The following is an 18,125-nucleotide window of genomic DNA, read 5'->3' as shown; positions in this document are numbered from 1 at the left end:
TGAGTGAAAGTATTATCTCAAACTTTATTTTACTTTATAATTTTATTTTTATTTTGTGTAATTTTCAAATAAATACAAAATATGGTAATTTTAAGCAACTTAGCTTCACTTCGTAATATAAATATTTTTAGGAACATTTCTGTATTATTATTAAAATTTATTATCCCTAATGACACAGTAGTTTTGCCATATCATTTGGCTGGAAAGACTCAGCTTTCCTTCTCTCTCTCTCTCTCTCTCTCTCTCTCTCTCTCTCTCTCTCTCTCTATCAAAGAAATGTGCTGGGCCTCTAATCAAAGTTAACTGTGCTTGAGTGGAGGTTTCAGCAAAACAGGCAAACTAGTCTGATAGACATTTGACAAGCAGTTGATGGCCATTGTAGCTAAAACAACACCAAAGTAGAGATCCTGCTAGGTTTCCTGAAGATGCAGTTGGTAATTTTGCTATTAATGTAATGTTAAATTCTTTTGTATGGAGAACTTCCAGTAAATTTTATAAAATTTACTGGAAGTTTTATAAAATTTTTATGAAAGTTAGCAGAAGGGACCACCTTGTGTTGCATAAAACTGCTGCATATTGAGACATTAAATCCATTACAGACATCTGTAGTGATTTATAATTCACTAGATTCCCAGTTTGATTACTCTTCTATAATAAACCCCTTTCTAGAGGAATTCTGTGAGATTGTAATCTGGGAAAGTTAGCTTGTGGAGATGGATGAAACGCGTAGAATATTGCTCTAGCCCAAAAGTCTGTGCTTCCCTTCCCCTCTTCTCCTCCAGATAGTTTTCGAACAATTAAATATAAATAAATTCCAATAATTCATTTTAAAATAATCATTATACTAACTAAATAAAAAATATACTACTCAGGTCTCAAACTTGCTAATCAAATATTTAAAATAATATTTAAGAGGTTTTCATTTGTTCACAACAGTCATAGAGATTATGATTTACAGTTTGATCCTCCTTTTCCAATGAATTTAAAAAATTTAATTGGATTTAATGAATTTAACAAATAAAAATGAATTTCCAAATTTATTTCTAATTGAAAATTGTTATGATTATATAAATTATTTTATATAATTATAGGTTGGATGCTAGATGCTGAATCTAGGCCATCATTTAAGGAGCTGGCAGATGAATTTGCCAAAATGGCAAGAGATCCTGGACGGTATCTTGTAATTAAAGGTGATAGGTTGATGCGGTTGCCTAGTTATACTCCACAAGATGAAAAAGAATTAATTAGAACTTTAAGTATGCCAATTGAAGGTCCAGAGGTGATTATGGATGCTGAGGAATATCTACAGCCCAAAATTGAACAAAACACAGCTGAAATGGGACAGCCTCCAACCCCAATAAAGGTAAAATTGGATTTGGAATGACTTCCAGATTGTGAATGCTTAATATTTATTAAACCATTACAATATAAATATTTCAGTAGTGATATACCTATTATTTATATTTCAAAGCTGTAAACATAACTATCAGTTTTCAAGATTGAGCAATTGGGAGATTTCCCAGTTTCAAATTTGCTTCATGTTTGTTTAGAAAACTAGTTGAAAAAAATCTGACAAATTCTCTAAAAAACATGTTAATTTTTTTTAAATGAAAAAAAAAAAAAATAGTACAGCCTATGCTTACTAAGACATCATTAGAATGTAATAACGATCTCTATTTAAGCTTTCTTGATATAAAAAAAAAAATATATATATGTAGCATATAATAACATAACAATGGAAAAAGCTGTTCACAATTAAATCTTTATGGATATAAATGGCACCTTTCATAGAGTGACACATGATTTATACATAAGTTACAAATAAGCAGAAAATAGTTTAATGCTAAATCAGGGTTGTGCAGGCTTACAACCCAGCATTATTAGCTGGGTTGTAAGCCTGCACAACCCTGAATCGTCTTCTAGCATTATAATGCTAGAAGATGATAGAATAACATTCTAAAGGTATTTCATTGTTATGAATGTGACATCATGCAGAACTTGAAAGCGGTGGGAAAGAAGGAGGAGGAATTGTTAGTAAGTGAACAGGAGGTATATGAGGAATTGAATAGACTTGATGTAAATAAGGCTGTGGGACTTGATGCTATTTCACCACGTGTTTTGAGGGAATATTCCACAGAGAGTTAACAACGGCTTTTGCATATCTTTTCAACATGAGTATCCAGGGCCAGCACTAGGCTGGACATCGCCTGCCTGCAAAGCTGAAATGGGCGCCCCCAAACAAATGGCAATTTATTTATTTATTTTTATTTTTGTCATAATCACATGGAAAGAATTTACAAGAATTTTTTGTAAATTTGTAACTGTAACTTTGTAAATTTGTAACTTTTTTTAACTGTAAATTTGCAGCAATTATATTGACTTACCTAATTATTATTACTTAATTCTATTACAAAAGTTTAAAGAAAGAATGAAACTTCATACTAACACTTTGAAACACCGCCTACCTTGTAGTGGCACCTGCCTGCACTTTGAAATGGCACCCACCTTGTAGTGGCACCTGCCTGCAATGCAGGCCCGCTTCTGCCGGCCCTGTGAGTATCTCACTGGGTCAAGTTCCAAAAGAGTGGAAAGAAAGTAAAATTGTTCCAATTCATAAGGGAGGTGGTAAGAGTAGGCCTTTGAATTATAGAAGAGTCTGTGTGTCTGGAGTTGACGTCAAGGTATTGGATTGACAACAGAAAAATACTCTTTGGTGGCCAGCATGGATTTACTAAAGGAAGATCGTGCTTTAACAATCTGCTTACTTTTTATAATAAAGTGACAAATGCATTGGATAAGGTTGTTGCATATACAGTGGTATATTTAGATTTTGCAAAGGTGTTTGATAAATTGCCACATGACAAACTGGTAATTAAATTGGAACGGATGGGGTTGAACAGTAGATTAGTTTGCTGGCTTGGAGATTGGCTGTCTGATAGGTATCAGCGAATTGTCTATGGAGGAGTAATATCCCAGAAGAGGAAAATTACTAGTGGTGTACCCTAAGGGTCTTTTTTTGGGTCCATTGCTGTTTAATTTGTATGCAAATGATATTTGGAGAGGTCTGAATGGTAATATGCATTTCTTTGCAGATGAATGATGCAAATTTGGGGAGAGAGCTATCAGGAGTAGAATGGATGCTGTAGCTTTGCAAGAGGACTTGAATACACTGGCTGAATGGGTAAATGAGTCAGGATGTCAATTCAATAATTGCAGAGTGTAAGGTTTTGAAATTTGGGAAGCAGAGATGGGATGTAGTGTACACAGTTGGTGGAAATATCTTGGAAGTGATAGAGAAGATGAGAAATCTGGGAGTGATTGTGGACAAAGATCTAAAATTTTGGGGACATGTTACTAAAATTGTGAGGACAACACAGTGGATAATGGGAATGATGTGGAGAGCACTGACTTGTAGAAGTAAGGATGTTATGGTTACTTTGTATAAAGCTTCTTTGATCAGGCCACATATGGATTACTGTGTGCAGATTTAGTCACCTGGTTTTCAAAAAGATGAACATGGGTTGGAAAAAGTTCAGAGATGAGTGACAAGGTGGTTTCTGGTCTCTGGAATGTTAGTATGAAGAGAGATTGACAAAATGCAATTTGCAGAAATTGGTGAATAGAAGGAGGAGAGGGGTTAAGTGGTTATTACCAGATTAATGTCAGGGAGGTTTTGCACAGAATGGATGAAGATAGGAATAGAACAAGAGGTCATTCCTGGAAGCTGTATAAGGAGGATGTGAGCAAGGGAGTGAGGAGCAGGTTTTTTGCATGGAGAGTGGTGAGTGATTGGAATGCATTGCCTGAGAGTGTGGTGAGCACAGAGACAGTAAATATATTTAAGGTGCGGTATGATAAACTGTGTGTATAGCAGTGGACCTCCCACGACGAGTCTTTGACTCCATGGAGGTTTTTTATAATAATAATAATAATAATAAAAAACACAGAGGTACATTTTGATAATATAATGATAATAATGTTCATTATTATAAACATAATATATTAGTTACATATCAAAGAATAAGTAATGGATAGAATAATCATTCTAACTGAACATTTATTGGTGCACTGGGTCAGCACTCAGACACTTTTTTTTTAGGTAAGAGATAAAGTTATAAATATTAATATTGAGAAAATATTTAAAATTGTTAATTTTTTTTCTTCCTTTTAAGAGATTTTAATTTACAAAATTTTAATTCTTTAGAAATTTATGGATGATAGGGGATTTGAAGGAGAACCTGTGGTAATAATGCAAAATGATTCTCCAGTTCAGCTGCAAAATCAAACTGATAGAAAATATGCTCATTTGGAAGCACCTATGATGAATATTACTAATATGTATCCAAGAGATAATGGAATAATTCCACGGTATTGTCCAGGCCCAGTGAAAATTATAGAAAAAGGTAAGAATAAAGTGTATTTTATTATTTTTATTGTGACACACTCTGATTAATATATTTTTAAGCAGAGTTTTATTTCATTTTAGTATAAAGTATCATTTTCTTTGTTTTAAGGCTGTGTGTGTGTGTGTGTGTGTGTGTGTGTGTGTGTGTGTGTGTGTGTGTGTGTGTGTGTGTGTGTGTGTGTGTGTGTTCTGTTTCAATGATTCTTGACTATATAAATTACAGTGATTAAAATCAGACTAATCAAAAGCTAGCTGTGATTTGATAATTCATAATGATGTCTTAGGACAATGACATCAGGCTCTGTCACATCATCGACTGCAAAATCTCCACCTGAATGATATGCCCTTGCAAAGTGACTCAACTGTTTCTTTTGCCTCAGTCACCTTTCTATCATCATCTTTGATTAAAGTCATCCTTACATAGTATGTCTTCTTGCTTGCTATATAATGAAAAAACTCTTGGATTTTTTTTAGCTAAAGCTAATTTTCTCTCATAGTCTGATTTGGTCTTTCGTACCATACTAGTCATCCTTTTTGCTTGCTTGCCCTTTGTACTGCTTATTATGAATATGCTGATGATCACCTTTTTCTTTATATTCCTCCACAGTGTTTTTTTTTTTTCTTTTTTGTCACCTCTTGCTTTATACTCCTACTCATCCAGTTAACCCCACTTGGTTTATTTCTCTGACCATGGATATGCAGTCTGATACTGCTTCTTTAAAACAATTCCTGATAACTTCTCATATACTACTGACATTCTTTCCTTATAGCTTCTCAAGACATGGCACTACTCCAAGATGCCTCATAAGTCTGTCATAATTACCAGCTTTATAGTTCAATATGAACCTTTTCTTGGCAGAGAATTCTACATGCTTAGCAACCTCCCAGAATAAAACTGCATGGTCACTCTCCGATTGGAAGCAGAATGTCTACTTTGGTTACGGTACATCTTCTGATGCTGTTACCAGATCCCATCCTCTCAACCCCTCATTGCCTCCATGATGTGCGGTTTCAGGTAATCATCCCTTATCAACTGTATAAATTCCATTTAGACAGGGAATAGAACAGCTATCATCAGCAATACCCCCATTTCTCTCCTATTCCCTTTATCCTCCCTGAAGATACAATATCCTTTACATTCTATCCCTATTACTGTATCATTTTCTGTCAATCAACAAGGTCTTATTGATACTTATAATTTTTGGCCAAGTTGTACTGACCAATGCCCAAAATTCCTATCCTTTATTTCTGATGCTTCTGGCGTTCATGTGCATGCATTTCAACATCTTCTTGGACTCACATTTACTTACTCTTATGTAATGTCATTACCAACCCATTTGGATTTGAAACCGGCAAAACTGCATTCACCATTGCATAATCATTTCTGTACACACACACACACACACACACACATCCTCATTTGTTTCAAATTTTACATTTACTTCTGATTACTTCTATTCTTAAACATGTCTTATAAAGACAATGGAAGGAAGAAGATGAGGCATGCTTACAGTAAAAGTATGCCTCATCTTCAATCCCTATTATCCCTATCCTGATAGGCAGAAACTGATTGTCATACAGCAGATGTAGAAATGATGACTTAAAAATAACTAATTTTGTGTGATAATAAGAATCAGAATTGCAAAAACAATTTTTCAATTTTATTGTTGATTGCAGGTGTAACTTAGCTAATTAAGGCTTTAAGTTCCCATTTAACATATTAGATTTTATATTGCATTATTATGAAGGTAGAATAATTAATGAAAAATTTTTTTTATGCTACAGATGGTGAAAATGGCATGTTTATCTATACTTACCCTTCTGTAAATATGAACTTTAAACCGATGCCACTACAATTACCAGTGGATGAAAATGATTATTTGATGCCTTTACCTCAGACTCGGGGAACTTCTTCTGGCTACATGGATCTCATTGGAGATGCTAAATTACCTGGTAGGTATATATATATATATATATATATATATATATATATTAAAACAATTTCTCTAAGCTGACATTATAATCATTTTATGAATGTTAATTACATCCCCTTCCCTTCCAAAGTAGGCTACTTAATGTATCTCCAGTGCTGCATATTTTCTAATCTTTTCAGTCATTGGCAAAATATAAGTTATTGTGTTTTAAGAAATTATGACCTAAAATTTTCCTTTCATATTTTCTTAATTCCAGCATTGTTAGGATGCAGTATGTTACATCTTAACTGCAGTGGTTAGGACAGTATCTTAATCATCATGGTTGGATACTCCATTTTTAATTGCATGGCTTTCTTCTCTCTCTTTCTCTTCTGTTAGTCTCTGTTGATGGCTTTATGCTTTCCCTGGTAATGAAGAAATACCATGGGGTTTGGTTTTGTCAGCTGTGCTTTTTCTCTGATATATCAATGACTTTTTCTTGCTGATCCCTCAAATCTCTGTAGTTTTGCTGATTGATGATGGTTTTTTCCCTTCTCCCAAATTGCAGGAAAATAATGACGCTAGGGACCTGGAGGTAATGGTGGATGGAAAGTTGAAGTTCAGATGGCATATTGCAAAAGTTAGAAAAAAAGCTGAAAGGATTACTTGGATGTTGACAAACAAATAAAGATAGGGAGGTCATTATCCCTGTTAATACTATGATTCGGCTGCATCAGTGATTCAGATTTGGTCACTTTGGGTTTCTTGGGGATTTCCAGAGAAAAGAATGATCATGCTGGTGTTAAGCCTATGGGGATACATTGAAGGTGTGTGTGTGGATTCAAAGTTTTGTTGATAAGTGGAAACCAATAGACATGATAGAAACTTATAAGGTATTAAAGTGGTTCTGTAAGATTGACACAAAGAAAATTTTTCAATACATGATGAATATATATATATATATATATAGAGAGAGAGAGAGAACTAGAATTCATCCCTGAAAGTTGTGTAAATGTGGTTAGTAAGCGCGTGGATAGGCTTATGTGTTCGTCAGACATGTTGTAATAGATTTAACAGTATTGATATGAAAACAGATGGATAAGAAAATAACTATTTATTAACTTAAAAGCTAATATTTCACTGGTATTATATCCAGCATCTTCAGAGCACACAACACAAAGTTTGTTATAAATGCAAGACAACCACAATCTGGTGTAACAGTGGGGCTAGTATAAGTAATTGCAGCGTGCAACACAAGTCCTAATAGGGCACCATCTAGGTTAAAAAAAAAAAAAAGTAGTTCAAAGTTTTGAAATAGTAGTCCAAATAATAGTCTTAGAAAGTTTGAAAAAAATAAAATAAAATAAAAGTAATAAATATTAATTTGGTCTTAGGATGGCTGTGTCCCAAATCTTTGGAAGATTTATACAGCCATACTTGTTAAGGTTTGGAGTATGTTTTAAGGCTTCTGTTGATTCTAGGAACAACCTCTCTGACTTGTAGATGCTTCTGTGCATTACTTTTGTTTTTTTTCCAATTGATCCTATGTGCTGGGGTATCCAAAGCATGGTCTGCCAGCCCCGACATGTCATAGCGAAAGTGTCGGATATATTTTTTGTGTTCACTGAGGTGGATGTCCACAGTTATTCCTCTCTGTCTGTAGTAGGCCATCAAGCCTACTTAATATGTGGACTCGATTTTTGCTTGGAGAGTGATGGATGAGTGGAATGGATTTCCAGAATTACACTGGAAATTTACACATATTACACAATCACACATATTCCACTGAGAGGAACTGTTCATTTGTTTGTTGATGATGCAAAATTGGGTAGAGCAATAGTGAATGCACAGGATGTCAAAATTTTGCAGGATGATTTGGATAGTTTGGAGGGCTGGGCTAAGGAGAATGGATGTCAATTTAATGTGGCAAAATGTAAGGTTATGCATTTTGGGGTGAAAAGATTAGCACTTCAGGAGATTGACGAGGCCGGGGATTTGGGAGTGTTGGTGGATAGGGAGTTGAAATTTAGGGGGCACATCTCAAAAGTGGCTAAATCAGCTCATCAAATCACTTGGTTGCCGAAAAATACTTTGACGAGCAGAGACAACAGGTTATTGTTCCTCTGTATCAACCCTTGATAAGATTCCACTTAGACTACTGTGCCCAGATCTGGGCGCGAGGGTTTCTTCTTGATGAGGAGGAGTTGGAGAGGATCCAGAGACGAGTGACCAAAATGATAGCAGGTCTATGGAATGAACCCTATGAGAACAGGTTGAAGATTTGTGGGTTGCAGAAATTGGTTGATAGGCAGAAAAGGGAGTGATATGATTGAGACATTCAAATTACTGAAGGGTTTCTATATGATTAATTCAGAGGATATTTTTCAGAACAGGGCTGGTGGTGGAAGGACTAGGGGCCATCCATGGAAACTGGGCAAGAGTGTGGTTAGCAAGGGGTGTTAGAACTAGGTTTCTTACTTGGAGAGTGGTGAATGAGTGGAATAAGCTGCCAGAGTCTGTTGTGGGTACCATGACTGTAAATGAGTTCAAGGCAAAGTATGATAGATACTGTGTGAATGTTGAATAGTTGTTCTTGACATGATATTAGGGCCTCCCTCGATGAGTCTAAGGACTCTTTGGAGTTGTCCGTACTACTACTACTACTAATAATAATAATAATTAGTTTGTGAGTGTCCTCATGGTGTATGAGTTTAAGGACAGACATGATAGGTATTGTGTGTATAAAAGTTGGTGTGTGTCTCCTGCAAGACTTCTAATTTCATGGAGATACCAATATAATAATAATAATAATAATGCTATGTGGTGAGTATCAGACTAAGGCCAGTTTGTGTTACTCCTGTACTTATTAAGATTTTAGAGAAATTGATAAAGACTTGTATACAGAATTGGGCAAATGTGAACAGTATGATTTGTTAAGGGGTACTCTTGTTTTATTACTCTGGTTATCTTTTATAATAGAGTAACACGAATAGTGAATGCAAGTAAGGCATATACTATCATTTTTTTGGATTTTGCAAAGGCATTTGACAGAATGCCACATGACAAGTTGGTCTTTTAGTTTCAACATATTAGCTTAGATATCATTTAGTGGATTGGATTGGTAACTGGCCTTCTATTAGATGTCAGAGTTGTTTATGGGAAGAGCAGTATCAGGGAGTAGGAAGGTTACAAGTGGAGATTCAGAGAGTTGAGGACTGGGACCATTACTGTTCAATCTTTATGTCATTGATATTGCCACAAGACTACAGGGAGATTTCAGTTTTCAGATGATGTGAAGCTTGAGAGGGTTAGTAATAGTGCTGATGTTTTGGCTCTTCAAGAAGATTTGAATAAGCTGAAAAGGTGGGCAAATAAATGCAGGGGGGGGGAATTGTCAGTTTAATGCAACTAAATGTAAGGTTTTGAAATTTGGGATCCACAAATGGGATGCTTCATACTTACTTGGTGGAGTCATACTGGAAAAAATGGAGACAGTAAGGGATCTTGAGATGATTGTGGGTAGAAATTTGAAGTTCAAAGAACGTATTGCAAAAGTTATGAAACAATTCAGAGAATTGCTATAATATTGAGGAGGACATTGACCACGAGAGATAAAAGGGATGGTGGGTCCCATTGTATAAACCTTTGATCAGACCACATATGGATTTCTTTGCTCAGATCTGGTCTTCAGGATTTGAAGCGGATGAAATAACCTTGGAGAGTGCACAGAGATGAATACCAAAAATATGAGGACTGTACAATGTTGGTTATGAGGATAAACCGATGGCATGAAGACTACAGAGTTTGGTGGATAGAGGAAGGATTTGATATGATTGAGACATTTAAGCTGTTGAAGGATTATTATCAGATTAACACTCGAGAAATTTTTCATATTGTAGGACGGGGGGGGGGGGGGCATCCCTGGAAGTTGCAAAATGAAGTAGTGAGTAAAAAGGGTTAGTTTTTTTGCAGGAGAGTGATAGGAGCATGACATGCATTGCCTGAGAGGCTGATAAAAGTGCAGTGGTGGTTGAGGAGTGGTAGGATAGATTTTGTGTTGACTAGCATTGACCTCCCATGATGAGTCTTATAACTCTATGGAGGGCAAGAAATCAGGGCCAGATTAAGACCCATAGAGGTCCTAAGCACTTAAAAGATTTTGGTGCCCCATATATATGTAATTCAAAATATAAACAATAATAATCCATAAATGGTTTATTCAAGTATATGCAAGTATACTTGAGAAACAGTTGAGAAGAACTGTGGAAGAAAAGAAAGCTTGGTGAAGAACAAGCTGGATTCAGGCCAAATAGAGGCTGTCAGGATCAGATCTTCACTTTACGACAAATAGTGGAGAAATCATGGGAATATAACAAAGATCTGTATTTAGGTTTTGTCGATTTAGAAAAGGCATATGACAAGGTGCCAAGAGAGAAGCTATTCAATACGCTACAGTTATATAGTGTCAATGGGGCATTATATCAAGCAATATTTAGTCTTTATTTGAGTTGTAAGTCAGCAGTTAGAATTGAAGAAAGTACAGGAAGATGGTTTAATGTTAAATCTGGTGTGAGACAAGGATGTACATTATCCCCTCTGTTATTCATTATCTATGTGGATCACATTACGAAGGAAAGTGGTATTAAATATGATATCAAAATTGGAGATGTTAATGTCAGCTCTTTGCTTTATGCAGACGATGTTATATTTCTAAATAAATCCACTACAAGTCTGCAAGATTCTCTTACGAAATTGAATAACTGTTGCAATAAAAATGGTATGAAGGTCAGCAATAAAAAGACAAAGACAATGAAAATAGGCAGAATCATTGAAAATGTCAACTGTGTTGTGAATGGAGAACCTGTGGAACGAGTAAAACATTTCAGCTACTTAGGCACGATTTTTAGTGAAGATGGTATATTAAATATGAAATAGACAACAGAATCAACAAAGCTGGTATGGTAGGCAGTCAATTGAATAAATTCATATGGAATAAGAGAGAAATTAGTCTGAACACTAAATTAGCTCTATACAAGACAGTGTTCAAACCAGTTTTAGCTTATGGATCTGAGAGCTGGGTCAGAAGTAAAACACTTGACCAAAGACTAGAGACTGCAGATATGAAGTCCTGAGAAAGATTAGAGGTGTGAACAGATGGCATCAATGGCAATATCATATTAAAAACGAGAATATTAGGAAAGAACTTGACATTGTCAGCATCCAGGAATGCGTTAGCAGAGCTAATCTCAGGTGGTATGGTCACTTAAACAGAATGGGCAAGGAAAGATTAGCAAAACAAGTGTTCTCTGCCAAGTTGGCAGGAAAATGATCCAGAGGAAGACCAAGATATAGGTGGATTGATACGGTACAAAGTGCCTTAGACGATAGAAATATAAGATCTGGTAATGTTGGAGTCTTGACAAGTAACAGACTGATTTGGAGGAAAATTGTAGATAGGAAGTTAGTAATGATGTAAATTTTTCATGTAGTACTATCATATCCTGTACACCCCTTGAGGGTACATGGCAGGAATTTGATGATGATGATAAACCATAAAATAATTTTTTTTTTCAAAATGAAACAAAACTTATAGTAAGATGGAAAATAATGTTTATTTTTGTATACTTCAACTTTATTTAGATTTGAAAAGTTTTCTCCTACTTTTTTTAATTGCAAAGTCTTTGATCAGATCCTCAAAATTAATCTTACGTAACACATCTACTTCTATACTTAGTAGAGATAAGGCATTCAACCTGCCTTGTTGCAAAGTTGTTCTGATGGGATTTTTAATATAATTCAATTGAGAAAATGAATGCTCAGCTGAGCAATTTGTGATCATTAATGTTAAAAATATATGAAAGGCAATATCTACATTTGGAAAGGCACACTCAATATTGTCTTCTACAATTATTTTATTTTATAAAGTTCAGCATGACTGAATCTTTTTACATTTTTTGTTGCACTGAACTTATGGCGCACATATGAGTGAAACTGCTGAAGCTCAGCCGAGAAATTAGTGTTCAAGTCCTCTGGGTAAGCATCAATCAGCTTTTTACAACACTGAGAATACCTTTCAATTTAAGTAGATGATGAAGTCACTGAAGTAGCATTACGTGGCACGTCACTTAGAAAAGAAAATATCTGTGATATTTCTTTGTATATCTCTCCTCTTCTTCTCATCTCAGTTTCAAGTTTGTCAACAATTGTGTAAAAGGTGATATGAAATTTATCTCTGGCATTCAGATATACTTCTGGAGCATCTCCATCATTGAGTACCTTCTTTCTGATACGTTTGCGAGTTTGAGCTGCCTTGTAATCAACATCTGGTAGCACTTCCTTTGTAGCTGCTTCATATCTTTCAAATTCATTTCGTGAAGTGCACAATTGGTCAGCTAATGATCCATATAGATTTGCACATGTTTTTAAGTTGACATCCTCATTCTGTAGACTTGGCTTACTCTATGAAAATTTTGTAAAATCTCATCCCAAAAATTCAACATAAAAACGAATTCTAGCTCTTGCATCTTATTTGCAATATTATCTGCTTCTCTTCTAGTGTCTCCCTTTTGTGCATCTTGACTGGTCTTCGGCTATACAGTCTAACGCTTCTAAAATTTGAAGGAAAGATTTCAAAATTGCTGCTATTGCCATAGCATGTGCCTCCCATCTGGTATCAGAGAGGACTTTTAAGACATTTTCATTTCCAATACAACGTTTAAGAATTGTTCACCGGCTGGTTGAGGCTGAAAAAAAGGTATAGAGCAACTGCACTGTAGAGAAGAAATTAACCGTGGCCTACCGAATTTAGTGAATGAGCTGCACAGGGCACATATATAGCAAACTTATTTGTTTCTAAAATTTTTTGCTGCATCCCCTTATAACGCCCAGACATGTTAGCTGCGTTGTCATAAGACTGACCCCTACATTTTGAAAAATTTAGCTGACAAACTTTACGTAAGTACTGGAACACCTGATTTGCCATTTCCTCAACGGTATGGCTTTTCATTTCCAGAAAGGTTAAAAAGCATTCAATAGGCTGTCCATCTTTTAAGTACCTAAGTACAACACTTAACTGGTCGATATGTGACATCTGGTGTTGAATCAACTGAAAAACTAAAATAACCAGAAGATTTTACTTCATCAACAATAAGCACGTGGACCTTTTGAGCCATCAGTTGAATGAGTTCCTTACAGGTTTCTTTGGACAGATAACAAGGATTTCCTTTGCCACAATTTCAATATTTCGCAATGTGACCTGCTAAAAATGGATCAAACTGATTTATGAGCTCAAGCAGCCCTAAAAAGTTCCCATTTTGCAATTATCCAAATCTTTCTTCTGTTCCTCGAAAAGCTAAGCCATGTTCAGCTAACGTATGAATAACAGCTATGACATGCCTCAGGACATGTTCCCAGTAATCACACTCTTCCTGAATTTGTTTTTCCAACTGTTGTCCCAACCCTACACCTTGTCTGCGAGTTAAGTATGTTAGCATAGAGTCTTGGTGAGTAGTGCTTTTTTCATGTTGATCAATTACAGCTTTTAAGCCATCAGTTGAATGAGTTCCTTACAGGTGTCTTTGGACAGATAACAAGGATTTCCTTTGCCACAATTTCAATATTTCGCAATGTGACCTGCTAAAAATGGATCAAACTGATTTATGAGCTCAAGCAGCCCTAAAAAGTTCCCATTTTGCAATTATCCAAATCTTTCTTCTGTTCCTCGAAAAGCTAAGCCATGTTCAGCTAACGTATGAATAACAGCTATGACATGCCTCAGGACATGTTCCCAGTAATCACACTCTTCCTGAATTTGTTTTTCCAACTGTTGTCCCAACCCTACACCTTGTCTGCGAGTTAAGTATGTTAGCATAGAGTCTTGGTGAGTAGTGCTTTTTTCATGTTGATCAATTACAGTAGTATAGTATTTTGCCAGTTACTGAACCCTTCTCTTGTAACAAAATGTGAGAAATTTTTAGGAGCAAACAGTTTACAAACAAAACAATAAACTGATCCAGTTGATGGTGAATACAATAACCACTCTCTCTTGTATTCCTCACCATTGGCTTTTGTTCCAACAAACTTTTTATTGGTTTGCTGGTTTGCCACTACTGAAATGTCGGTAAGACTTGTCAAATGACCCACTGTGGTGTTGACAGTCACTGGGTCCACAAGCAGTCCAGTAAGCCACGTCATCAGCACAGAAATCAAGCCACAACTCTGGATCTTTTGCTATATTTACTTCATCTTTTGCAGACTGAATCGCTTCACCACCATCACCATGGCCCACTAAACTTTCAGTTTCAGCAATTATTTCAACATCAGAATGTTTTGTAAAGCAATTTGCATCAACATTTGCAGTAGAGATATCAAGAGAATTTACAGACAAAGTGAGGTCAGTAGTGAGACATGTGCTAGATGAACCTGCTTGTGACACCTTGATGATTCCAACATCATCATATTTTGATTTTGAAGTGATCAAAGTGGTATTTGTGTCCACTTCTGATGATGGAGATTGGCTCTGATCAGGAATTGGTATATAATGTTGTGGAACTTGTGTGAAGAAATCAGTCAGCTTTGCAATCTTGGAATCTAATTCCAAAGTCTCCTTTTGTTTCTTTTTTGATAGTTTTCGCTTTTGTGCACTACTTAACTGAACATGTTTCATCTTGGTTCTTGGGATCTGTTAAATACAGAAATAAAAAGATTATTTTGTTGAATATTAGGTGGCAATCAATACAATTACACATATCACAGGCAAAATCATATGAACAATTTAATTTTCGGCTTACAGTTGAATCTTGTGTTTCGTGCTTTAATTAACTCTTATTTTACCGGAGTCGCACTTCTGCGACAGCTAGGCTTTTTACTGGAGGCGCTTTTCTGAGACAACCACATGATTTGTTTTATATTTGCTTCTGGAGCTTTTTATAAGACATAATTTATTAAAACAAGACCTAAAACAGAAAGGAAAAATGGTTACGTTAATTATAAAAAATTACTTCATTTGATGCAACGGTAGTGCCGGAAAGAGTCATGAGCGATAATATAAACGAGCCATCATGCACGTGGTTAGAGTCTTATTAGGCCTTCTACACGTCATTATTTATTGAAACAAACTAGGTAACAGTAAGACAAGATAAAAACAATGAAAAACTAATTAAAAGTTAATTTAAATTAAATTCGTCATCTAACTAAAGCAGAAATTCTGTGGTGTCCCCTTTCCATGATGCCCTAAGCACATGCTTATTTTGCTTAATGGTTAATCCAGCCCTGCAAAAAATAATAATAATCTGCATTTGACAAATTTTGAGTTGCTCATGCCTTTAAAGCTTCAATAACATTGTTTTAAATCCATTATTTTAAATGCAGATCAGGGAGGCTAGTGGAGTTAACTTACAGTGGTGAGGCAGGAATGTAATTAAGTATAATATGCTAGTGAACCTCATGATAAAACTTGTTACAAAAGCATCAGTTCTTAATAACCAATAACATGAATAACTTGTTTTAGTTAGGCATAGGTTTTAATGAAAAAAGAAAAATATTAGGTATGGAGATTGATAATAGAATAAGCTGCAAGGGCTGGTATGCTAGGGAGCCAGTTAAATATATGTACAACACTAAACTAGTGGTATACACATCTTCAAACTAGTTTTAAGATGGTTTGAACTGTTATCACTGTTATGACAAGATGAAAATTATGATAGTGAACATATGCTAGTAATCTCAAACTACTATATTATATATTATATCATTAATGAGATGCAGTAGTATAGAATTTAGTAATATTAATGCTTAAGCAGAGTCACTTAATAAACATGATGGGATGTGAAAGATTAACAAAACATGAGAAGCAAAAAATAAATAAAATAAAAATAAATAATAAAATAATAAATAAATAAAATAATAATAATAATAACAAAAACAAGAAAAGAACAACAAAAGATCCAATCCATATATAGTATATATACATGGAAGTATGCATGTCTCAGAAAGTAAGATGTGATGAAATTAGAGACATAGCATATACTAGATAATTAGGAAGACAGTTTTGGAAAATCAATAATGAAAACTTTTGTTGAACTATCATAGTAATAACCTATGCATCTTGATATTACATTCCATAAACTGACAATGTTTGGCTGAAAAATTACCACAAATTTCTACTCATTGTAAGAGAGCAATTGTTTATATTTAAAAAAAAAAAAAAACTAAACAGTATGGAGAAAAAGTGGATTGTGATAAAATGTGTTATTTCCAGTGGAATTGTTAAAAACATCTCACTCCATCTGGAATGGCCACTAATAAAAGCCAGATGACACTTGTCTTACCTCTTTGCATTCTAGTTGCTAAACAAGGTTTGTTTTGTGGAGTTCAGCTTGTTGGCTGGCATTTACAAACTCACTCATTAACTTTGAAGATTTAACTGGTTCCACAAAGGAAATTGAACAAAAGCCTGTAGAATTGGAAGATAACTAACCAAATATGTCAAGTTTCCATTTGATTCTCATATGTAATCATCATGATTTTATTTGTGAAGATAATATTCAAACGAGATTTCAGATGGACAGCTATATTTTGATTTCTTTAGTGTGTTTATCAGTATCAATCAAAGTGAAAGGCATCAAAGAGTAATGAACTAATGAAATTACTATAAATATTGTTTTCAAAGTAGAGTGAAAATTACATAAGTAGTATATGTTCCTATTTTTAATTAAAGAATTTTGATAGAGCATAACTGCAAATCAAAACAGCAGCGCATTATTCAAAGGTTTCCAATATCAAAAACTGATTTTGGAAACATTATTATTATTATTTTGTGAGCCATTTAGAAAATTTAAATTCTTTATAAGAATATTCATAGAATTAGTTTTAATGAAATGATATGTTTCTGTGATTATTTTTGGTAATAAAAATATACATAGAGATAAAACAAGAAATTGAATGTATTGCTAACATTAATTATTTTCTTTCAGAAACATCAGTAGTACAGCCAAACAGCTATTCTCATTACATTCCAGACTGTGTTCCTGTGAGTGGACAACCAAGAGCATTGGATAATTTGGAATACCACTTTATGAATCATAATCATGATTATGTTAACACTCAGCCTCTGCCAAGAAAAACTAATAGCAGTGATGAAGATGGTGATGAACATGATTATTATAATGATTATGATCGACTGAAACGAGAACTGGTGCCTTTAAACCATCAGCGGAGTGAAACAACTGTGTGAAAAATTGAAAATTTTAAACATTTATTCACTGAATAAAAACTCCTTTGAGTGATACAGTATTGAAACTCCAGTCGTGATTAAGTTTCGAAGATAATGTTGTGGACAGCAACTTGACTGCCAGTCATGCTTGTGTAGAACTTAGAGTTGTGTGTGTGTATATATACCTTTAAAAAAAAAAAAATATATATATATATATATATTCATTATATATATATATATATATTCATTATATAAAGGAAGAATTAAGAAGTCTTTCTCTAAAAAAGGGACCAGTAGTTTTCTATTAGCAGAAGCAAGTTCATGCAGAGGAATTATTTTTCCATAAACTTTTAAAGTTGGTGAACCCTTTGCTTCACGAGGAGAGTACATATGCATATTGTTGCCATTATTCACTAGGTATTTATGCCAAGCAAAGTGCCTTACTATTTTCTTTTGTAGTCATGTTTCTGTATTCTTTTGTTTTGTTTTTATCTTTGTTTCTTAGGGTTGACGATTTTTGGATAGCATTTGTATTTTTACCAAATCAGAAATTTGTTATCTGTATCATTGTGATGTTTTTTAATCGAAACTAATG

General features: G+C 34.6%; 1 protein-coding gene across 1 annotated transcript in view; it reads left to right on the top strand.

Moving 5' to 3' along the window:
- LOC150109492 (epidermal growth factor receptor-like) overlaps positions 1-17,551 on the top strand; it is a 249,040-nt gene extending 231,489 nt beyond the window's left edge. The window contains exons 26-29 of the mRNA XM_090402496.1: positions 1,092-1,363; positions 4,205-4,403; positions 6,191-6,358; positions 17,292-17,551. Of these exons, the coding sequence (XP_090258622.1) occupies positions 1,092-1,363; positions 4,205-4,403; positions 6,191-6,358; positions 17,292-17,551 (899 nt within the window). The remainder of the gene's footprint in view (positions 1-1,091; positions 1,364-4,204; positions 4,404-6,190; positions 6,359-17,291) is intronic.
- Positions 17,552-18,125: the final 574 nt, after the last annotated feature.

The sequence above is a fragment of the Typopeltis vanoorti genome, chromosome 2 (assembly GCF_054136105.1).
Source record: "Typopeltis vanoorti isolate ZY-2024b chromosome 2, IOZ_Tvanoo_1.0, whole genome shotgun sequence".
NCBI lineage: Eukaryota > Metazoa > Arthropoda > Arachnida > Uropygi > Thelyphonidae > Typopeltis > Typopeltis vanoorti.
The sequence above is the reverse complement of the archived record's forward strand: the minus strand, read 5'-3'. Positions and strand labels throughout refer to the sequence as shown.